We start from the raw sequence: 24,164 nt of genomic DNA, 5'->3' as shown, positions 1-24,164 counted from the left end.
AGATTTAGGGAGTAAGTGACAGTTGCTCAGTCGTGTCCAACTCTTTGCGACCCTGTGGACTGTAGCCTGCCAGGCTCCTCTGTCCATGGAATTCTCCAGGCAAGAATACTGGAGTGGGTTGCCATTCCCTCCTCCAGGGGATCTTCCTGACCCAGGGATCGAATCTGGGTCTCCTGCATTGCAGGCAGATTCTTTACTGTCTGAGCTACTAGGAATTTAGGGAAGGGAGGTCTTATTCCACTTTTCTGGAGCAGAAAACACATGAAAGAAAACAACACAAAAAAGAAAACTGATAAATTAAGTAAGGGTCAGGTCATGAAGAATCCGCAGCTAAACTGAGCTGCCACAGTCACTGTTACTTCCATTGTACCCCTGATTCCACAGGAGCTTAGGACCCATCAAGAAAGCCAAACCTACCCCCCAGACCCTTAGACTAGCGGCTCCCCTACCAGAACATTGCCTTGGCACCTGGCCGACCTAGTACAACACCTGGGACATATTAAGCCTTCAATAAAAGTTTGCTGGATTGAATCGGGAGGACAGAAGAGAAATATTTCCAGAGGAGGAAGTTGAAGTTGGAGAGAGGTTGATGGCAAAGTTTTCTTTTAAAATCCAACGGTTAAATATAAATATAACACTGACCACAGCCTACGTTTCAGAAATTACTCTATCCTGCTGCCCCGATTCCTATCACAGCCAGAAATAATGGTGTAGCAACCCCCATTGCCCAATCCAAAGCAATGTCCTAAGAGAACACAGCAGCATTCTCTTTAGAGTGCTCTCTCCTCGGGGGCAGTCATTCCCCCGGGTATTACTCTATTAGAATCTAACGTAAATTCCAAATACAGCCCCACTCAGCAAATGTTCATTTTATTCCAGGAAAACAGAGGTCATCAGGACCAGGCAAGGAAGGAAATGTCCCACAGCAGGAGCATGTTACAACACTAGAGATGAGAAGATTGTCCGGGTCTGGGTTGGACCGGGAATTATGTATTTTGGTAAGCAGGGCAGTGGCGGGGGGGGGGGACTGTGTGACCTCAGTGACATTGATAAATGTATTGTGGAGAGAAGCAGCCTTTTTTTTTTTTCCTTGAGATTTCAGGGTCAGCTGTGTTACTGCAGCCACTGCTACAGAACATGGAAGAATTTGGGGCTGAGACTGGAGGCCTAGAGGAGAATTTTCAAAGACCAGGGTAGAGTGGGTGGGTGCACTCAAGATTTTTTCATGTATTTGTGCAGATCAAGCAGAGCATGATGCTTTGCAAAGCTTCTACTGAGCATTTTTTAAAGTAAATTAGCACATATGTTAAAACACACAGGTACCATAAGGGGATGAAGATAGAGGCAATAGAGGTGATCTGAAATAATGGGAAGCACAGGAATTTTCCAGCTGACTCTGTGTGTGTGTGTGTGTGTGTGTGTGTGTGTGTTAGTCTCTCAGTCGTGTCCGAATCTTTGCAACCCTGTGGACTGTAGCCCGCTAGGTTCCTCTGTCCATGGGATTCTCTAGGCAAGAATCCTGGAGTGGGTTGCCACTTCCTTCTCCATCCAGCAGACAGACCTATGTACAGATACTGGATCTGCAACTTTGAGCTTGGTCACTTTCAGTAAACTAAATAAGCTTTAGCTTCTTATTATGTTAAATGAAGGTAAAAACACTCATAGTATTGTTGTAATGATCAGGGAATAATGCAAACAAAACTTCTGTCACTGTGTCTGACAAATAGTAGGGACCCATAAATGAATGGTAGTGAATTTTATGATTACTAGTTCATAATCTCAATTCCAATTCATTTGGTGTCAGGTTTCCCCACTATGTCTAAATTTGTATAAAATGGGCTTTTCATGTATCTTTATCTCTAAACTCAGTTTTCAGAGAAATCACGAAAATTGAGTTGCAAAGAAACTCAGGAGTCATAGACCTCAACGTGGATGTACTCCTACAGGATACATTAACATCCTTTCCTAAAACATCTTCCTTGCATGCAAGCTCTCTCTGTGCACCAAAATCAGCCCTAATTTATATGATCAAAAACACAAGATTCTGGGGAGGGAGGGTCATAGAAACACTCTGAAGAATGCCAAATTAGATTCACCAATACATGGCTTCTCTGTGGAAGATAAAAGACATCCATTAATTTGGTAAAGGCTATCACTGTTTAAAAAATCTATTAAATACAGTGATTGGCACAATAGAAGGGGTTATAAATAAACAAATCATGCAATTATTACTGTTTGAATTTTGGCAAGATAATAAAAAGAGCAGGGGTATAATCAGGAAATAATAGAAAAGATCTGCAAGGCACCCCTGCAATTAGTGATAAACAGAACTTGGCTCCAAGTTGGAGCCCCAATATGTCTCTCATTAAAGAGCCCTGGGACCTGTTCCTGGGGCAGACCTCTGCTAGCTTGGGGAGAAGTGAGGTAACCAAAATGTCAGTGCACACTCCCCCGTATTCAGATAATCTTTTACTACAGTATTATAACCACCTGGGCTGAAATGACTACCTTATGCTGAGTGAAGACCAATCCACAGTCTTCCGAAACTCTAATTGAGATGTTTCCTGTTCTCAGCTTTTTGACTCTTTCCTTTGTAATACCATAAACACACACACACACAAACACACACACACACACAGGCATTGTGCAATGGGCCCCTTCGCTCATGTTTCCTTCCCCCTTTCACCTTCTTTTATTAATGGTACCTCTTAAAGAGATAAATGCTCCCACACAAGTGATACCACTTAAACAGATAAATAGTCCACACTGGAGAGACACAGAGAGCATGAGAGAAAATCCTGTCTTATTAGACTAGAAACAGACACACTATATTAATGCAAAAAAATCAGCATATGGTTCTAATAGGCTTTCTTAAAATGATTTATCAGCTGTGATTAAGCCCTCAACCAGCATGTCTATCTTCATAAATAAAGCAGAAGTGTACCTTGCTCTCAAATGTATCTGCAGTATCTTATTACCTAGCCCTGCACAGTGCACTCCACTTACAACACGGCTCTGGGGAGCCAAGAATTTGTGTGCAATCACAAAGTGTGTGCTCTAAAGAGACTGCCAAGATTTAGGACTCTTATCTCTGAGATAGTCTTACTAAAAATCCATTACAATGAAGGTTTATCCCCTCTCTCAGTGCCATGGAGCTCAGCATGGCTGAAATATGAACAGGTAATTAAAAGGATATGCCTGATTTTACAGTGAGCCCAGTGACACAGAATCACCAAACAGCTGTTGGGAAAGGCATTTGGCACGGGGCGCAGGTTACCTCTATTGGGGTGTGTGAGGGGGAATGTAGAAAACGAAGACCACTTGAAGAATCAGAATTGGTCTCTTAATTCTTTTCTATGGAATGCAAAGACAAATGAAAATATTAGTTATCTTGGTCTAGACCTCATTCTCTGGCTGGCTAATATGGCAGATGGTCTCAGGGTCACCCATGAAAAGGGCTTGACAAACATCCCCCACCCCCAACAGGGGATGAGGAAGTCAGGGCTAGGACTTCCAAATGAAGGAGCAGGAGCTGGGTGAAAGAGTTGTGAGCAGAGTAAGCCATCAACAAATGTTTGAGAACTATAGAGAATCAACCATTCCATATGCACAGGGCATGGTTCTACTGGAGTGGAATTTACTCTTTAATTAAAAGCCAGTAAGTCCAGAGGACGAATAAATCCCACAGAGTCCAAGTAAAGTATTTGACTGGCAAACTTCCTTTCAAGCCATTCCTAACATACACCCAAAGCCTCCGTCATATTCTCTCCCTTCTAACACCCACCTGTAGGCTCAGATCAGAGACATATAGGATGTCCCCTGTTCTGTAAGCATTTCTCGGGCTTTTCTCTGTACTTTCAGTTTGACCAAGATAGAAATGTGTGATCTCCGTGTTCTCTGACAGCCACAAACCACTGTTGATTCAGGCATGCTTGTTGTAGCATCATCAGATTCTGCCGAAAGGCAGTAGACATTAGGAGGGGCAACACCAAAAATCTCACAAGAGCAAATAGTGCTTGGACTCTTCAACCAATGTTATTAACAGATTTTTCTCTGTAAAATGCACCCGGGTAGCTATAGTCTGTGAATGTTAGACTCAATTAGGAGAACGGCACTAATGAGGTCAAAGCAGCTCCTCTCTCCTGTGATCACAGACTGCACCCCTGGCCCTGGCCAGCTGTCTGGCAATATGTGCTTCTGGTCACAAGGGGGTCCATGGGAGGGTTTGTGTGTGTGTGTGTGTGTGAGTGTTTGTATCTGTGCACATCCATCACCGTTAATGGGAAATCACCCCTAAGTTCACACCCAGTTGAGGGACAGATCAGGCATGCTGCCTTCAAAATCAGAGGGCAGCAGGCAGCTGTACTTGGGACATCAAAAGTCTCTTTTATCTGGTGTTGAACTGGACACAGGGAGCAATCCACAGTAGTAGTCAGAAAAGCAAGGACTTATTCACAAAGCCTAATGGCCCACTTTGCCTAAGACATGTACTTGTGAATGTGTGCATTACTATGATACAGATAAAAATGTCTAGCAGAAATCTGGATCAAGGAGCTGTTCCCCTCCTCCCGCTGTGCAGGGGAGAAACGCTCTTTGATGCTGCGACATCACTAGTGCTGAGCTGACTCTGTGAAAGCACACTTGGATTTCTGGCCCAGAACCCCTTTCAGGACACTTCTTTAGGGCAACAGCAGAAAAAAAAGTACAAGGTGAGACGCAATTGTAGTATGTGAATCTAACAGCATCTACTTAAGAATTAGCTTTATTTTCTATGCTCTAGATATCAATATATTTGAACTACGTATGTCCAAGGTAGCTAAAAAGTCCCGTTTACTGGTGAGAAAATAAAGTCACACGTGACTTTTAGAAAGTGATGGGACGGAGTCTGGATTTCTTGCTCTCATCCTAAATTTAGACAACACTCCGCCTTACTTCTCCACAATCCACACCGGGGCTTTTGCAGTGAGTGCAGGAGGAGCTGGGAAGCCATTTTCAGGGGGACCAGCCGCACAGAGATAGCAGGGTGCAAGTCACATTTTGGCACAGCACACCACAAGAGAGGCTGCCAGGATTTGGGACTGTGTTGCTCCCTTTCGGTCACTTGGGGACCAATCAAATGGGGCTGGAAGGGTGGGGTTCATAGGCACTCTGCATCAGAGAGCACAGCAGATTCCAGGCTTGCCCTGAAAAGTACAGGAATGCCTGAACCAACTGTGCCAACGAATCCAGCAATTGCTCACATTCATAAATCCTCTGGGAAAGTTCCTAAGCTCTGTGCATAGCAAGAAATTCCAAGAGAAGCCAGGAAGGGGATGACTTCTTTGAGAGCGGCTATGATTCAAAATGCCGGGCACTGCATCATCTGTAGTCAATCACCTGGACAGGCACACAAAAAACATGACTGCTTTTCTTCTTTGGGGACTGGACTGTCTGCAGAGCCCAAATAAGTCCCCACCCAAACATAAAGCCACAGAGAACAGAGGCACCTGGCACCAGCTCTGGCAGGAGCGGTCAGCACTGTGATCAGCTTTCAAAGTTTTCATGTAACAGATGGTGTGCTCTGCCCGTGACTCAGATCTCAGGGATGCTTGGGCTGCAGCCACATGGAACCCAAATGCAGGGTTCACCCCACTTCACGAAGAAGACTGGGGAAGCATCCACCAAGCCAGATGATGAAGGGAGAGCTTGCAGGTGGGAAGATCCATCCTTCTAGCACCAAAGCTGTCCAATAAAACAGCTCACATTCACCTTCAGGTCAAAAGGCAAAACATCATCTATGTACACAAGAGTCTGATTCTGCCAGTGCTAGTGAGTTTTATTAGAAAACGTGTCCTTAGAGGACACACTGAATGTAAAGACCTTTCAGCATTTCATTTCACTCTAGAGACAAATGAGAAACTGGCCCCATCAGATAGAAGAGCCCCAAGTTCACCTGGGCTAGAAATAGACTTTCATATCCCAGAAAGCAGAGAACAAAGGGAAGCCCAGCAGTGTTCTGGGGAAGACTGCAGTCGATATTCCTGGGATGTGAGGATCATCCTAGTCCTAGAGTGAAGCACCAGCAGGTGACACTGTGCCTGGCTACCCAGGGAATGTCCTGACCCCACTCCAATCCAAATAGCTTATGAGCCCCTTTGGGTCAGCAGGACAGCCAGCTCCTCGAAGTGTAGGAAGGTGTTACAAGGGGAGAAAATCCACCATTTCATAAACCCCTAGGCTTTTGGGTTTCGGTGGTAGTTGGTTTAAACAAGGAAAATGTCCCTCCAGGATTCTGGCGCTAAAATCAGTCAATACCCCAGGTTTGAGTTGACAGTCAGTGTGCTGGAAATATGGACAGGAAGAATGTATGGAATCTCAGTTCCTGGCCTCAGCCTTATCAGTATGGAAATAACTTAACAGCACACAAATGCTAAAGCGGAGTTCCCAGAGTAAATCACTCCCATACCTGCTCCTAACCACACTTAACGTTCACCTGGATTTATGAGATGATGGAAGCAGAGACTCTCACAACTATTATATTCCTTTCCTTTTCTCTTTCACGGGGTCAATTTTTTTCTCATGTCTTTGTGAGGGGCCCAGGTAAGTGATTCTTAGCTGCAGACTCTCAGCGCCAACTAACATGTGGTCCAATTTTCTAAATGTGAGTGTTGTTTTTTTGCCTAGAACAGAAGCTTCATCTTTTAGTCATTTTGTTTTAATCCAGCCCAGAAACCAGATCTGTTTCCCTGCTTGCTTTCAGAAGCATGAATGCAGGGCCTCATGGAGGACAAGACTCACTCCCTCAGCAGATGCAAAGCCGCCTGCCCCAGGTACACACCCACCAACCCATCTGGTGGGTTTTGAGTTCGGAATCACTCATAGCTACAAATAGATTCTTTCAGAGGACAGTGTCCATTCGCCATTGTGATTCCACTTGAGTTAGTACTTTGAAATCCCAGCTTGGCTATACTACCTTCTAGACAGGTAAATAGTGACTATAATCAGCTGAGATCCCAACCAAACCCCAAATGGGAAAACTACCCCATGAGAAAGTCTCCAGCTGGGAAAAGCTGCCCTTTTCTCGACTCTTAAAGAGAAGAGATTCGTAATTATTTTAGTGAGTAGCCTCCCAGACAAATAATTCAATCGGGCTAATTTTCAGCTACAGTCAGGCATCCTGATGGGAAAGCAGGCCAAACAAGCCATCTGCACAATCCGAGTCTGGGTTGCCTGGGGAGCATCAGGGCTCCATTGTGTTTGGGGCCATTTTCAGCTTCTTTTCTTAGTCATTTTTTAAGTGCCTCTTCCCATCCCACCCCATCCCTGCTTTTGTGTGCGTTCGTGTGGTATATGTGCTCGATCGCTCAGTTATGTCCAACTCTTTGAGGCCCCACGGACTGTAGCCCACCAGCCCATGGGATTTTTCAGGCAAGAATATTGGAGCAGGTTGCCATTTCCTACTCCAGGGGATCTTCCTGACCCAGGGACCAAACGCACATCTCTTGCTTCTCCTGCACTGGCAGGGAGATTCTTTACCACTACTGCCGCCTGGGAAGCCCCATCTCTGCTTAGGAACTTCTAGATGCAGTCCATGCATAGAGTCTCCTAGAATCAAAGCTGTGTTTAACAGGTCCCAACGCACTCCCTTTTATACTGATGACATCCTACACCAACCCCTCTACCTGTTAACAAAGACAATACCTGGAGGAACTTTCAACTTAACCACAAGTAAGAGGCAAACACTTTCAACAGCAATTTTTTTTTTAACAGATAAACATTTCAGTTTGTTTCCATTTGTTAAAAAATACATCTAATTTTGTGATAATACTTAAATCTAGGTATCTCTTTAAAGTTGGGTTAAAAGTCAAAACATCTTAGAATGCTCAGGAGTAACTCAGTAGGAAGTAATGACGGGCTAGACTTGAAGTGATAGAAATGGAAAATAAAGAGAAGACATGAGGACACTGGCCTAAGGAAGTTGATGGGACCCAGTGAGGGGGGCAATGGATGGAGAGGAGATAAAGCTGCCCCCTAAGATGGATGAGGGCTTCCCAAGTGGCACTAGTGGTAAAGAATCCGCCTGCCAATGCAGGGGTCATAAGAGACACAGGTTTGATCCCTGGTCAGAACGATTCCCTGGAGGAGGGCATGGCAACCCGCTCCAGTAGTCTTCCCTGGAGAATCCCTTGAACAGAGGAGCCTGGCAGGCTGTAGTCCATAGGGTCGCGCAGAGTCAGACACAACTGAAGGGACTTAGCATGCACGCACAAGGTGGATGAACTGTGCCTCTGACAGACCCAGACAAAGGGTGGGGCTCATCGTGGCCATGAGTTTGTACAGGAAAGCTTTGGGCACAGTACTGGGCATAATGAGTTATAAACACCAGGGGCATATTCAAATGAGAATGCTAGTAACAGCTGGAGAGTAGAGATGCTGAGGACTAGATGCACAGATAAAGGAACTGTTGGGTAGAGTTGATGGTTGGGTTATGAGAACCTATGAGTTTTCTGAAGAGAAGGGGTAAACAAAACCACCTGGAAGTGGATACAGCAAAACACAAGGAAATAGAGAGAGGACAGAGAAGGTAGGAGAAGAGCCAGAACACATCATCCCTGCCGCTGGCCCCCTCTAATGAGCACCTATCAACTCGTCTTGTCTCTAAGTAGTTTATTCTTCTGTATTTAACATGGGGAACATAGCACTGCCATAACCACCTATAATTATTCCCTGTTAACAAAAGGGACCAAAATCAAAGTTATCATTAACAACATGTTCAAAATGTCAGATGTGTCAGATGTGCTTCAAAGGTATAGAAATACTTTGATTATTACCATACCTAGTCACAACTGAACAGGAAATCCTGGTGTGAGAAAATACTGCTGTATTCCTCAACATTTCCAACACAAATAGGGGTTCCCAAAATCAATGCCAAGTTTCCTCTAGCAATCTTCATGCTGTATCTTTTAAGCCAATCTTCCAAATCTCTTCTACTTCTCACCTTCAAATGACAACATCAGCACCTCTTAGGAGAATACTCATTTCTGCATGGAATGAATACAAATCTTTCTAATCAAACTTAAGCCTCTGAAAACCTCGTTTGGTTCTCAGAAAGATTCGGGCAGATACTTCAATCTTGCCAGAACAAACATCATGTGAAAGCAAATATAAATAAGACCCATGACAAAAAAGAAAATCAACTCAAGGACAATAAAATCTGCCATTCACAAGCTAAGAGACATTTATTTGCCATTATAAATACCACCATTCCCTAATAATTTGGCTCCTAACACTGGCTAAAGGCAGAACCATGAATGGACAGATGATTTAGCATTAGAAAGTAAACCTTCAGTCTCAAGAGATGTTTGTCTATAATGTGAAGGTTATGTTGTGAAGACTCATCCATTAAGGTCCAAGTTAGACAAATATACAAACTGTCTAAGGGAGGAGATGAGCAAACTCCCAGTACCCATCTGGGTCAGTTCTCCTCCAAGCCATAGGCCTTCCTCATCATTCATGTAAAAGGGACTTGATTTTATGTGCTCACTCTTTGCAAGGCAAAGATGATGGATTTTGCAACTCTGAGGATACCATGACTTTCCACCAAAAAAAAAAAAAACCCTCACATCACAAGACAGATGAAAAAAAAAAAAAAAACTCTATGAGTTGTTTTCCATTTCCACTCCATTGTAAATTGAGGCTGAGCCTGAGATCACCTCATGATTCGTGGACATATGTGGAAGTGGATACCAACTCTTAATAATCTCTACTGAGATTGTGCTCATTAATCCTAAATCCCAGGGAACCAAAACTCATGAACTAGCTTCCAGTTCATCCACTGGTTTAGTCATTCCCCTGAGTGGGAGGCAAAGACCAAGCCAACTTCTCTTCTAGCATCAAATTCCATCTAAGCTGAGGGCAAAATTTAAATCTATAAGGAGAAAGCAGAAAGTGCTTACATGACTAGTGAGCTGAAATGGAGGAGGAGGACAAGAGAATCCTTAAGATATAAGGGTTAGATTTTCCAGTTATTGGGGTGGGGGAAGAAATAGGCCGTCACCTCTCATAATGTTCCCAATGGGTGTTTCCTTTCAGTCATGCTGATTTTTTTTTTAAAGGCACGAAAAGATGAAAAACAATTTCATCTATTAGAATTTAGAGAACATGGTGGCATTTTCAAACCTAGGATAAAACCAAGTTTAGATTTCAGAATTTTCTTTTTCTCCAGACTTGTAAGGCATGGGCTGGGGAGAAAAGGCAGGGAGAGGGGCTGTATTGCACAAATATAGAAGCAACATATTAACATAACTGGAAATATACAGCTGTTGCAAGTTTTCTCAACTTGCTATCTCTTATTTTTCACCTGGTGCCACCCACACGTTGCCACTCACACCTCCCCCAGAGAGCAACCATGCCCACTAGTAGCTGATACAGCAAGACTGTAACGAAGGCGAAGCACCTCCCTCTCTGTGCTCTCTCCCCAAGTAACTGGTGGTGTCGGGTAACATGATTTCCAGGTACAGAATATAATCAGATTGAGCAGCTGACTTTTCTGAGCTGAGGCTGACCTGGCCATGCCCTGTTCCATGACTCCTGTTGAGCTGGGATCCAAGATCTTAAGATTGTAGCTTGTCCCCTGTTCCCATGTGTTAAACAGTCAACACCCTCTGGGAATAGATTGCACTTTTCATCATTTGGGTAGGAATTCTAGAGGATGGAAATGTCCTAATTTGCTATTGCTGCATCAGCATAATGAGTCAGATTTAGGTCCTAAGGAGAATAACAACACTTAGCACTTATATACTGTGCTTTTCATCTTCAGGGTCCTTCACTATGTTAGGCTGTAATGTTATATTTCTCTCAGCAAGATAAAGGAGTTCATTTCTAGTACTTTCAACTCCTCTTACACACACACACACACACACACACACACACAACTGTTATCACATGATGAAGCTATCTCCTCCTAGAGAGGCACTGTTGGAGCTCTTTTGTAGAAAAAGAAATCAAATGTGAAAGGTCAATTGATACTTTAAAAAAACCTTTTATTTTTGTTTTTTCCACTGATGTGGAACATGATATCAACATGCAGATTGTCAGTTACTGGTATCTATTCAGTATTACTGCCTGGGTTCCCATACTTAACTCTCCATGTCTCATAGTCTTCTATGTCATCTTTGACCACTGAGGAGAATTGAAGACTGTCTTGGAGGATTCTGGAGGACTCTGCCAAGTTCCATACTCAGACCTCTTCTCTGCCTCATCTCCATTCACCCCTGCCCAGGTCATTCCATTGAGTCTCATGCATTTAAACACCATCTCCCAGGTGGCTCAATGGTAAAGAATCTGCCTGCCAGTGCAGGAGACATGGGTTTGATCCCTGAGTTGGGAAGATTCCCTGGGTCAGGAAGATTCCCTGGAGAAGGAAAAGGCAACCCACTCCAGTATTCTTGTCTGGGAAATCCCATGGATAGAGGAGCCTGGAAAGCTACAGTCCATTGGGTTGCAAAGTAGCTGAACACGAATTAGTGACTAAACAACAATAACAACATGCCAATGACCCACCAATTTATATCTTTAGACAGGTCCTGTATGACATATCTATATATTCATCTGCCCAGTAGATATTTCCACTTAACAAGTTTGCAAACAATCTCCTCAATTTGCCCTGCAAACTTTTTTCTCCCACAGACAACTCCATCCTTTCAGTTGCTGCTGTCAAAAACCTAGTTTTATCCTGAATTCCATCTATTACTTCCCAGACCTAATCCATCACCAATTCCTGTTGGCTCTATCTTCAAATTAATCCAGAATCTAACCACCTCTTCCATCTGCACCTTGGACCAATCTGCCATCATCTTTAACCTAGATTCTTTGAACACCCTCCTAACTGGTCTCACTTTGCTATTTCCTTCCAACAATTTACTTTCAACTTGGCAGCCAAGTAAACTTTCTTACACAGTAAGTCCCCTATATACAAACCTTCAAGTTGTGAAATTTCAAAGATTCGAACATGTATTTGCATGTCCAATCATGTCGGTTAGTTCCCATGTCTGGGGTAATACTGTCACATGTGTGCATCCTCTACAGGTGGTTGTGCTTTTCTGTACTTTACCGTAGAGTACTGTATAGATTTCAGTACTGCAGTATCTTTATTTCAAGCCAAGGATGTCCACAAACATGTATAAAAGCAGTGGTGATATAGCTGGCACTGCCAAGAAGTACCAGCTGTTGTATTGTACTACTGAACTTCTCAAGGTACTGTACTGTAAGATTTAAAATATTTTCTTTATTTGGGGGGTTTGTTGTTTATGTATTATTGTGTGAAACCTATTACAGTACAGTACTATATAAGTGATTGTGTTAGTTGGGTATCTAGGCTAACTTTATTGGACTTAGAAACAAATTGGACTTAACGCTCTCTGGGAATGGAACTTGTTTGTATATAGGAGATCTGCCGTATGTAAGTCAGATGCTATGATACCTCTCCTTACAGTTGTCCTATAGTTCTAGGCAATGGCAACCCACTCCAATACTCTCGTCTGGAAAATCCCATGGACGGAGGAGCCTGGAAGGCTGCAGTCCATGGGGTCGCGAAGAGTCGGACATGACTGAGCGACTTCACTTTCACTTTTCACTTTCATGCACTGGAGAAGGAAATGGCAACCCACTCCAGTGTTCTTGCCTGGAGAATCCCAGGGACGGGGGAGCCTGGTGGGCTGCCGTCTATGGGGTCACACAGAGTCGGACACGACTGAAGTGACTTAGTAGTATGGTTCTCCATCTCACTCAGACTGAAGCCTACTCAGCTTTCTTGGATATGATCCTGCATGCCCACTCTGCCCATCACTGCACACCCTGCTCTTTGCTGTTCCTCCAGCGAAGAGCACCTCCAGCCTCAGGGCATTGCACTTATTGCTCTCTCTACTCTCCTCCCCAGTCCACACCTGGTTCTGACTTCTTCCTCCTTCGGGTCACAGCTGCATGTCCACTCACCAGTGATGCCCCCTAGATCACTCCCTAAACCTCCCTGTGCCCCTTCCCTGAAATGTTTTTCTCTACAGCACTTATCACCTTCGGACATGTTACATATGCTAATGTTTTTACTTGTTTACTGTTTGTCTTGCCCATGAGAAGTGAGCAACCTGAAGTCAGGGATTTTTTGTTTTCTGTTTTAAAATCAGCTTTAGTCCATAGCATATTCACCAGTGCCTTGGACAGTGCCTAGCACGTGAAGGGCTCTCAAAAATATTTATTGCGTGAATAAATGATGAACAAAAGTTTCTCATCTGTTTCAGGACATGCACTAGCCTGACTAGGCAAGTTGAGATCCGTGATACTGCTAGTGAGGCATGCTCTTTCAAGAGAAAAAGTATATCTCTAATTAAAGAGTTTTGAAGCTATGGGTTTATGCTAAGGTGGAAGGTTGAGGCAATTATGGAATGCATCATCTGCTATATAATACATGCTGTGGATACAGACACTGGGGCTTTTCCATTGGTCATTACCTGCCTCTAGCCTGTCCTCACTCTATACATATATTGAGATGCTTTTGGAAATGTATCAGGATTAAAGATAGTCTGTCGAACAGACTTTTTCCTGACAGACGGGCTAAACAACGATCAGCTCCCTATTTGCTCTTTGATAGAATTTTCTAGACCAAACTTCAGCTAGAATTTTAAAGGTGGAGGAAAGGACAAGCTCAGTCTTTCTAACATTTTTGTATAAAGTATTTAGCAAGTTCAAGCAAAAATCTTTTTAAACCAAATTTTCCATATAAACAAATCCATCTCCCACTTTACAAAATAAAACTCGCTGAGGGAACTAATGGGTTTCCCAAGTGGCGCTAGTGGTAAAGAACCCACCTGCCAATGCAGGAGACATAAGAGACATGGGTTTGATCCCTGGGTTGGGAGAATCCCCTGGAAGAGGGCTGGCAACCCACTCCATTCTTGCCTGGGGAATCCCATGGACAGAGGAGCCTGGAAGCCTATGGTCCATAGGATCACAAAGACTCAGACACGACTGAAGTGATTTAGCATGAGGGAACTAATGCAAATCTTCTATTAACAGTCTCAGAGGAAAATAAATTCAAAGAGAGTTGAAATGTAGAATTAAAAAGCAATTGTTATCTGAATGTGCAGCAAATGGGACGAAGGAGGAGACAGAACTTAATGATGACAAGGTATGCCCTGAAAAAAGAACTTGTATTCCAGGACTTCCCTGGGGGTTTGTTGTTTAAGACTCCATGCTTCCAATACTGGGAGCACAGGTTTACGCCCTCATCAGGGATCTAAGATCCCACACGCCTGCCAACCAAAAGATATTTTTTAAAAAAGAACTTGTATTCCTACTATTCAAGTGGGGAACAAATAAATGAAGCAGGAGCTGGTGGTGACAGTGTGCCAAGAATGCTGGAAGCTGGAGAAATGTGGATGAAGGGATGAGTAGAAATATGTTGGCAGATGAGAGAGCATCTCCTACTCCTCATTTCCCCATCATGTGGCTTCCAAGGAAATCACCAACACACCAACATACACAAGAAGTCACCAACACAGCTCATTTGGCCGTTGGATGAGTCACCCTGCCTCAGGCCTCAAGAAAGTGCCTACTTGTGTAGTCATGGCCACTGAGGCTGGATTTGGCCCACTGGTTTGAACAAGGCAGTGGAATAACAAACTTCGACAGTCTGAATGCTTTCCAACTTCCAGTGCGTGCAAGTGAAGTTGGGGTGTGAGACACTGGTCATCTGAGGGGCCCACCCCAAAACCATGGGGGAAGCTGGCTGCAGGATCCCCCACCCACATACCCTTCTCAAAGTCATCACATGACTAATGTTGCTAAGAGCAACATTGGAAAGAGAAGAAAAACATAGTTCTTCAATGGCAGTAGTCCTCCTCAACTTTGTTTGCCTGAATATTTTAACACTTTTTTGTAGTCAACTCGCAGAGACTCAAAAGCAACTCACACACACACAAAAAAACGTAGATCATGAAAATGTCATTCTACATTAAAAACTGGGACCAGAGGAAATATAAACTGGAACTGAAAGTCTAGTCTGTGGGGAAGTAAAATGCTCATTACCGTGTTCTAAAAAGTTCTCAAAGTTAAAACAGTCAGTTTGGCCTCGTGTTAATCAAGCAGTCAAAGCAAAAAGAGAAACAGAACTGGTTTAAGAATTCTCATGTCCACAAGGAGAAAATATTTCGGTTCCTCAGGGGAAGCAAACCATTTCCTGGAATTCAGATCTGTAAGAATTTCCTCCCCTGGGGCTTCATATAGGAGATGGTGAGTACTATGCAAAGAAGATCTAAAACCACAAGCCCATCATGGGCTTCTAAAGCTGCTGTTCTTGGTAAATATCTTCAAGAAAATCAAGGGCATACACTTGACTAAAACCCTCCTGTCAGAATGAAGACAATATGGACCAAGTATACACCTTACTTACAGTTCGGAAGAAGCCAATCTTAACTATCTCAAGGAATGAATGAACTTAATCTCTCAGTTGTCTACATATGTCATGTCCATCAGGAGAGCTAAATTTATTACTCAACCAGAGTAAATTTACTAGACTTTTTTGTTCCTCTCTTCCTTGCTATTTTTATGGTTTTTAAAAATCTATTTCTATTGCAATGAAATATAGAATGCATGCCTTCTATTTTTATTTAGTTAAAAATTTTAAGTACTCAGAACAGCATCTGGCAAATAAGTGCTAAATAAGTGTTTGTTTTAAAAAAAGAAAAAAAAGGCCCTTCACCACTGGGTTGGGGCTGGGGAAGTAGGAGATGGTCAAGTATGAATAACTAATTATAAATAAAATGAGTTGCTTGAGATTTTATATCCCTCTTGTAACCTATTTTCAGGATTTTTCCTAAAGCAATACAGACTGAATACAGACCCTTGGCTATTGTGATGTGAGAATGTGACATGAAAAATCTGGTGGAGAGGGATTATTATAATTTCACATAGAGGGAGATTCAAAGGTTTTGAAACACTTAGAGAAATATCAGAGCCTTTTAAAATTTCTTCTCTGGATGGAACAGCTGGAAATTCAGAATCCATTACAATGTAGCTGGTACCTCCTTTCAACCAGCTTTCACAGTTTAAGTCTCTGGTCACAGGATATGTCTAATTTGTTGTTTAGGACATTGTGGGCATTCAATAATGGTCTATAAAAACAAACTAAAAAATACTAAAAAGCTTCATTATCTTATTTACTTGTGCCTCCATTTCTTTTCCTTAATCTGATACAGTGATTTTTAAATGCCAACACAACAATAAAAAAAAGAGTATATTCTGGAGGGATTCATAAAGTAGATTTTCTACATTTGTAAGAACAAATAATGCACACTTATAGTAAACCTATTATTTTCAACAACAACAAATACACGATACTATGACCAAGAAGGAACTGTGAAATGCAGTAAACAGACACCAGGAAGATGACAGAAATCAGACAGTTATAGCCTGGGTCAAGATCAGATGAAATCCTCTCTCCTACTGCTATGATCCTTCACTTGTCATCTTACCCTCTGGTCCCTGTCTTCTGCACTTACCACCCATACAAATCTTGCTATTATTCAGCAAAGTAAAACAACTAGTTTTGAATGGAAAATTCCATGAGTTTATCTGACTCAAGTCAAGAATAATTATGATCCATGCTGATGTATGGCAGAGACCACCACAACACTATAAAGCAATTACCCTCCAATTAAAAAAAAAAATCAGGATAATTTTTGGCTTGAATTCCATATTTCATATAATCTGCTTTTCCCATGATTTTTCTACCACAACCAGAGATTCATCCATTAAAAAAAAAAAAAAACATAAAGCACTTGTAAATGGATAAAATGCTGTTTTAGAGCCACATCAGCACAACAATGCCACCTAGTTTCAACACAGACGTGTCTAGCAGGTACTAGAGAAAACACTTGTCCAGGCATCCAAGTGAACCTACCCGCTTGCTGCTCTCTTCCTCCTGAGCCTTCCTGAACTCATGCTCTAGGGAGCAGTCCAACTCACTGAAGAGCCCCACCTCCTCGCAGTTCTTCAGGAATCTCGTTGGGGTTGGAGTTTGATCTGAAAACAAAGACCAAGTGATTAGACAGGGAATCTTTTCCTCAAAAGCCAATGGCATGCACGACCTAAATTCACTAATCCCCTCCACTAGCCTTAATGACGATGCCGAGTGGCAATCCATAACTTTCCAGCCCTTTACATAAAATTAGAATATGGAATAAAATAAAACCATAAAGCCCAGAGAAAGAATATGATGTGTAGGGGTTCCCTCTGGAAAACTTCAGGTGAGGAGATGCCACTGTTGACTTTCTGGGGTTCATATCATTTGAATACATGTTGCAATGTGTAGAACTTTTTAATTGGAAAAAACAATTTTGCTAAAATAAGGCCCCCAAAAATCTAGAGTCAATGTTAAGCCTGACTTTAGGGAGCTGGGAGGATAAAATATTTAATAAATGTTTATATTAAACAAAAAGAGGGAAGCACTTATTTGATTCCTTTTTCTTAATGGAGAATAAAGATTTAGCAATTCTCTCTGTCATTTTGAGAGTCACAGAAGGATGATGAATGGTTCCAAGACAAACACATTCAGCTTCCATCTCTCAAAAATTATTAATTTTATTTTCCTCTGCTATAGCCAAAAGAATGTTCAGAGAAGACATTTAAAAAGGAATAGAATTTCTTTCATATTCTTGATGGTCTGGAGAGTTTACTACTTCAAAAACTGGAGGATCTGAAGCCACTGTTTGTGTCTTAATATTATGTACACATTCTCTAGACTCTAGGTCTCACAAGATCCTACAAGTAAGCAGGGTAGAATCACACTTTTGTAATTATTAAAGATAGTTATATTCCTAGTAAAAAGTATACTTGCATGAACAAGAATAAAATTGTGTTAACTGCACTTCTCTCAGTAACAGAAAATTAAAAAAAACAGAGAGGACCACTTCCCAGTGGGAAGCCTGGCCATGTCAATTGTTTTGCAAGTGAAGAAAACTGAAGCTCTGAGTGAGTAAGGGTCTTATTCAAGATCTTCCGGGTAGATGTAGCAACCCTGGTATTATAACCAAGGGCTTGGTGCCATTTCCATTATGTACATGCATTATTCCCATCTGAGTCTATGGCAGACACTGCTAGATGGATTACACTTGTCCAGCAATCGACATTCAGCCTCAAATCTCTTTCTGGACAGTCCTCTAAGTCATCAATACCAGTCAACTGCAGAAGGTCCCCAAGTTGCAATGAAATTGCAGTTGCAGCATCCTCTTTATATGTTCCTATATGACCAGAAACTAGAATCCTATTTCATTTTCTAAATCATAAAGAAAGTAGTTAATTTTAGTAAATTATCCACTGAAAGTCAAAGAATAATCTTAATATCTATGAAGCTGAAAAAGACTTGATATTTCCATTTAATGAGCCTTTCCAAGGCAATGTCTCCTGATACACTATGGGCATGGGGCTTTCCTACCTGTTAAAGACCCAAATGGTTGACTTGGATTCAAATGCAACAAAATATCTACCTGCATTCTTCCCCATTCTTAGTCTACTCTCCAAGATACTGAGCTCCCTTTGTAGTACATGGAGAGCCAGTAGGAGAGCCAGATGATTATAAATTGGACAATACAGATAAAAGATATGCAAAGGATTGGGTTTTGCTAAAAATGGTTTTATTAAAATGTACATTCATGTATTAAGCTATACATATATTCCTACATGGGCTTCCCTAGTGGCACTAGCATCAAAGAATCTTCCTGCCAATGCAGGAGACATAAGAGATATGGGTTTGATCCCTAGGTTGGGAAGATCCCCTGGAGGACAGCATGGCAATCCACTCCAAAATTGTTATCTGGAGAATCCCAGGGACAGAGGAGCCTGGCAGTCTACAGTCCGTAGGGTCACAAAGAGCAACTTAGCAACAACTGAAGCAACTTAGCACGCATGGACACATATACCTACATATCCATACATATCTATAACAGTTATATATACCACACAGTGTTATGTGTTTATAAGAAAATTAGTATTTATGCAGCATTTTGCAGTTCACAAACATTTTCACCCACATTGTCTAGACTCAGATCTCACAAGATCCTATGAGGTAAGCAGGGTACATATTATTTTAAAACAGGAGAAATAACTACTTTGCACAAGGTCACATGATTTATAACCATCTTATCACTATTAAGTCCTCTCTTACCTATGACCATAATCCTTTCTCAATCTAAACCCCATGCTTTGCCCAGACTCTCCTTATAGGTCCAAAGGTCTTGGGTACAAGAGTAAAAGACAACACTGACAACTCAGAAATCTAGATTTGATAATCGTGTGATTTAGGGAAAATTACCTACATTCTCTGGACATGCTCATCATCTTTCAAACAAGGTTTGAATCATAAAATCACCACCATAACTGGGTTCCCTTCAAAAGTCACTGTAGTAGGTCAAAGATACATATGACCATATAAAGAACAGTAGGACAGGAACACCAGTAACAACTGGTTAGATACTAGAAATTGGGCCAGAGTAAGGGCTAGCAGAGTTTTATAAACAGAGGGTGTAAGTGGACAAGAACCGAGAGCGGAAATAAAAGTGTGTGTGTGTTCATGTGTATAGCTGTACATTTATTGGGTGGTTATTCCATTCCAAACTGTAAATAATCTGCCTGCCATGCAGGAGACCCAGGTTCAATCCCTGGGTCGGGAAGATCCCATGGAGAAGGGAATTGCAATACACTCCAGTATTCTTGCCTAGAGAATTCCATGGACAGAGGAGCCTGGCGGGTTTTAGTCCATGGGGTCGCAAAGAGTAGGAAAAGACTGAGTAACTAATCCTTTCACACTGTTCCATGCCAAACATACTGCTAAGTATTTTGTTGCATCATTTCATTAATTTTCACACCAACCACATTAGGTAAAAATTACTTCTTCCATTTTACTTACAAGGAAACTGAAACTCACCTTGGGCACCACTTAGAAAGAGAGTCATATAATTGTATTGGTAATGAACAATCCTTAAAATCCTTGGTTCTTCTGAAATATCTTGGAATCATTTATATCCTTCACACAATAGAACTATACTACTATACTACAAGCCTACAGGCTCTTCACTATCCAGAAAGAACATTTTTGTGACTAAAAAACCTGAGAAAGTATCACATAACAGAACTGAAATATTAGACCACTTGTCATCAATAGGAATTTAGTTTGCCAGGTTTTATTTTTCCTTTTATTTCTCTATGCTTCTATGTTGGAGATTTACAAGTTGAGGGCCATGATTCTGGGTAAAAAGAATAGTAATCCTAGAAGCTCTATAAGACTCCTGAACTCTGGGACAAGTTCATGAGATGGTCCATAAAATTGAATTCAGGTTGGCATTTGGGGATCCAAGCCCCAAGCAAAGTTGAGAGATGTTTTCTATCTTTGCTAAAGCAAAATTATTCCCAGATACCCACATACACCCACATACATCAACAAAGGAGACTGAAGGAGCATGGTACAGGGTAGCAACAGCGCCATCCATCATGATGAACATCTCTGCAGCAACAGGGAGACCAAGCTGTGGAACAAGAGGAGCCATGGGCAGTAAAGACAGCTGGCCCCCTCCTCCCCAGATCCAAAGACCCAGAGGAGGGCCCCAGAGTTGTTACCAAATGTGACTTTCTTTGCTGTATGATAAGAGTGAAGGGAAGGCAAAACATTTATCTATATTCACATTTGGAATAGATAAGGCACACTGTTCTGAATATTTAATTCATTCTCTTCTTGTGAATGAGCTATTCTTTCCAGTTACAACAGGAACCAGAAAATGGAGCTTAACTTTTGTTTTAACATTTATTAGAATTAATACAGGGTCTCAAGTCATCTTTGATCCCACATGGTACCAGTTCCAAGTAAGCCAGGAAATGTGCAAATCTTCAAAAGAGGGAACAGCTAAATCTATCAGCAGCTTAAATAAAAGAGGCAGAGTTTCTTGGCCACATGAATGCCTTGTCAAGTAACTATTCCAGCTGAGATCAGACCAGAAATAAGTGAGTAATATCCATGGCCAAAGTTAAAATTCTTGTAATCTATGCCTTATTTAGAACCAAGAGCATGCACCAGTTATCTATAGCGGCAGCAGTTTCTACGTCCTGAATAACAGTGACTGATGCTCTATCTGTGGATAATATCGAAGGTGTGTTCAGTAGTGATGAGTTAAACTCCAAGGATTTATAGGAACTGGTTCCACTCAGAACTCAGAGTTGACATGATCATTTAAGGACTTCTGCTCTCCTTTCTTTTAGTGCTTTTACTCCAGTGGGGACCATCTGAATGCAAGATGGAGACTCTCAATCCCAAATCTCAAACTAAAAGTTAGTAGTTTTTGAGTCTGAATGCTACCTGAGTTGTAGCTATAACCTTTGTAAATCTGCATTGGAGCTGCAGCTTGTGCGCCACCTTCTCACAGTCTACCAAGAGCACATCAAGCCAAGGTCTCAGGAGACCTAGACACCCAGGGCCAGTGCAAGCAAGAAATCATAGCCTCTTCTACTCCTCTCAAGCATCCTTGGGGATATATTTACCAACCAGACAAGAAAGATTTGCACCAAAAGGGATAAAATATCTTTTGTAAAGTTTGTCATATTTCAATATCTACTGCCCTTCCTGGAATGATGAGTCTATTTCTTGAAAATGGAGCATCTTCTCATAAAATCACTGCCTCTGTAAATAGCTCAGTAAAGGACATTTGCCAATAGAGCAGAGGCTCTATTTGCCCATCTTCCAGGAAAAGGATCACAAATGTGGCATTATGAGTTAGGAATTTACCCATCATTTCTATGATAAAAAATCTTGCATCACATTACATCTCACCTGGGAAGGACCACAAGTGTATGGCTAGAAATATTAGGAAAAAAAAGCAATTCACTAAGTTTTCAATCAATCCATAGTCTGCCTACCATCAAGTGCTTCAGCCCCAGCAAATATGATTATTCCAAAGACTAAATGACAAGCACAAAGCTAAAGCATGAAACCCAATTCTTAGACGCGCCAAGTTCTAACCACTGGATGACCAGAGAAGTCCCCCTTTTTTTTCCCTAAGAAATTTCTATATATTTTAAAGTTTAAAATTGCTGTCATAGTATATGTGTACATGTGTATTTTGCTGAGAATAAAACTGTCTCAACAGAAAAAAATAAAAATAAAAAAAATAAAAAAGTGTTTAGTCTGGTTTACATTTAATAATAGGTTGCTACTTTATTCAGTTTCAGAGCTGTGTTTGAGTTATATGGCTGTCTATGTTTCATTTTTTTATGATAAAAAAGGCAAGATGACAAGTCATCAATTTAAGAAAAAAGGAAAAGCAGATTTCCCATCATATACCAGAGGAGAAAAAATGTGAGTCACCTAAGCAAAAATTTTTTTCCTATTGGTCTGATAATCTCAGTTATGGTATTACTAAAGGACTCTATAAAGTAATTTTATATCATTCTGTATTAAATTGATACTATAAAAGCCTCACTTATTCAGACAAGTTATTAGAAAGATCAGTTTGAACTAGTGATCATTCTAACTGTAGGGTATTTTTTAAAAGGCAATGCATTTTTATAATTTGTGTGACTCAATTTCAGCCAACAAAATATGGCTTAATGGAATTCCTTAAGAATCTGCTCAAATCAATAGAGAAAAATATTAGAAGTAGCCTATCTATTTTAGTAAGAGTTAAGGCAATGGCACCCCACTCCAGTACTTTTGCCTGGAAAATCCCATGGATGGAGGAGCCTGGTAGGCTGCAGTCCATGGGGTCTCGAAGAGTTGGACACGACTGAGCGACTTCACTTTCACTTTTCACTTTCATGCATTGGAGGAGGAAATGGCAATCCACTCCAGTGTTCTTGCCTGGAGAATCCCAGGGACAGGGGAGCCTGGTGGGCTGCCGTCTATGGGGTCTCACAGAGTCGGACACGACTGAAGTGACTTAGCAGTAGCAGCAGTGTTCTCAAAAAAGGCATCTCTCTTAGAGATTTTTAATATTCTTTTTATAGTCAGATTTATCCCACTATTTTCAACCAATGCTTTCATAGAAATATTCTTATCCTTTACCTGCATTTTAATAGAGTTCTAGTTAAGAAAGTTTGCATTAAATGAATTTTAAAATACATGATCCTTCATAAGAGCAATAATCAGTAACAACTGACAGAATTCCACAGAATTCTAGACAGGCTTCTTTGCAACAAATGTGCCTTTTATTGAGTGTGAATATACAATAGGAGCAATAGGGTCCTCTCAGTGACACTGACATCTGTCCCAAGAGGCAGTGCTCCTATGGGACAAACCAAAGCAACTCTGGCTTTTAACGATAGCTGTGGGATACTTAAAAACTGACCTGGACTGGGGTGATCCAGATCAGTAAGAGGTGAGACACACTCTCACACTCTTGGCTAGCATGCTGCAATCCATTTACTGTCAAGGTAGAGAGCTGGTGGACTAGACACCCTTAGAGAGGATATGAGTCAACCAGAGCATGCTCTGATAAGGGCATCTCTTACAACACATGGTTCCAGAAGACAGTGGTATGGATTTAAAAATACAAGTATATTTTCCACACCTGCATACTATCAGCCATGGCCTAACCCTAAGTGTTCCAACAGCCATTAAGTCATAATTTTAATTCCGTTTAGAGGAGCTAAGCCAGTAAAAAGTGTTACTAACACTGAAACCACGTCTTTGCTGGCCACGTAAATGAAGGGGTCAAAATCTGCCCTGAATAGTGGAATCCAAAGCTTAATGCTTTCACTTAGTCACTAATTGCCTGAGTTCTTCTACACTCTTTGTCAAAAGGAATTGGGTTCCAGATTAAATAGACTAGAAGTCAATTTTTCTTATATAAAAGGAGAGTTTCGATCAAGGCCTCTGACATATTCAGGTGAATTTTTAAAATTCTACTTTGCTTGACCAATTAAAAACATGAATGACAAGCTGACATAGCCTAGATGTCAATAGCAACTTATCACAGTGGATGAGAAAATCTGACTTAAAAATGCACCTCTTCATTCCTCTAACTGCTAATGCATTGTTATAATTTCCTTCTAAAAATGTTTGACTCTTCCTTCCATTTGATGACTACTGAAGAGATAAATCAATAATATAATAAAAAGCAGTTCATAGACTTATATCCAAACATAAATCT

The 24,164-nt window shown here is 41.4% G+C and overlaps 1 protein-coding gene across 2 annotated transcripts in view; it reads right to left on the bottom strand.

The window, feature by feature from the left end:
- CREB5 (cAMP responsive element binding protein 5) overlaps positions 1 to 24,164 on the bottom strand; it is a 439,577-nt gene that overhangs the window by 324,834 nt on the left and 90,579 nt on the right. For both annotated transcript variants that reach the window (XM_070369471.1, XM_070369473.1), the window contains exon 4: positions 16,934 to 17,055. In XM_070369471.1, the coding sequence (XP_070225572.1) occupies positions 16,934 to 17,055 (122 nt within the window). The remainder of the gene's footprint in view (positions 1 to 16,933; positions 17,056 to 24,164) is intronic.

The sequence above is a fragment of the Bos mutus genome, chromosome 4 (assembly GCF_027580195.1).
Source record: "Bos mutus isolate GX-2022 chromosome 4, NWIPB_WYAK_1.1, whole genome shotgun sequence".
In the NCBI taxonomy this organism is placed as follows: domain Eukaryota; kingdom Metazoa; phylum Chordata; class Mammalia; order Artiodactyla; family Bovidae; genus Bos; species Bos mutus.
The sequence above is the reverse complement of the archived record's forward strand: the minus strand, read 5'-3'. Positions and strand labels throughout refer to the sequence as shown.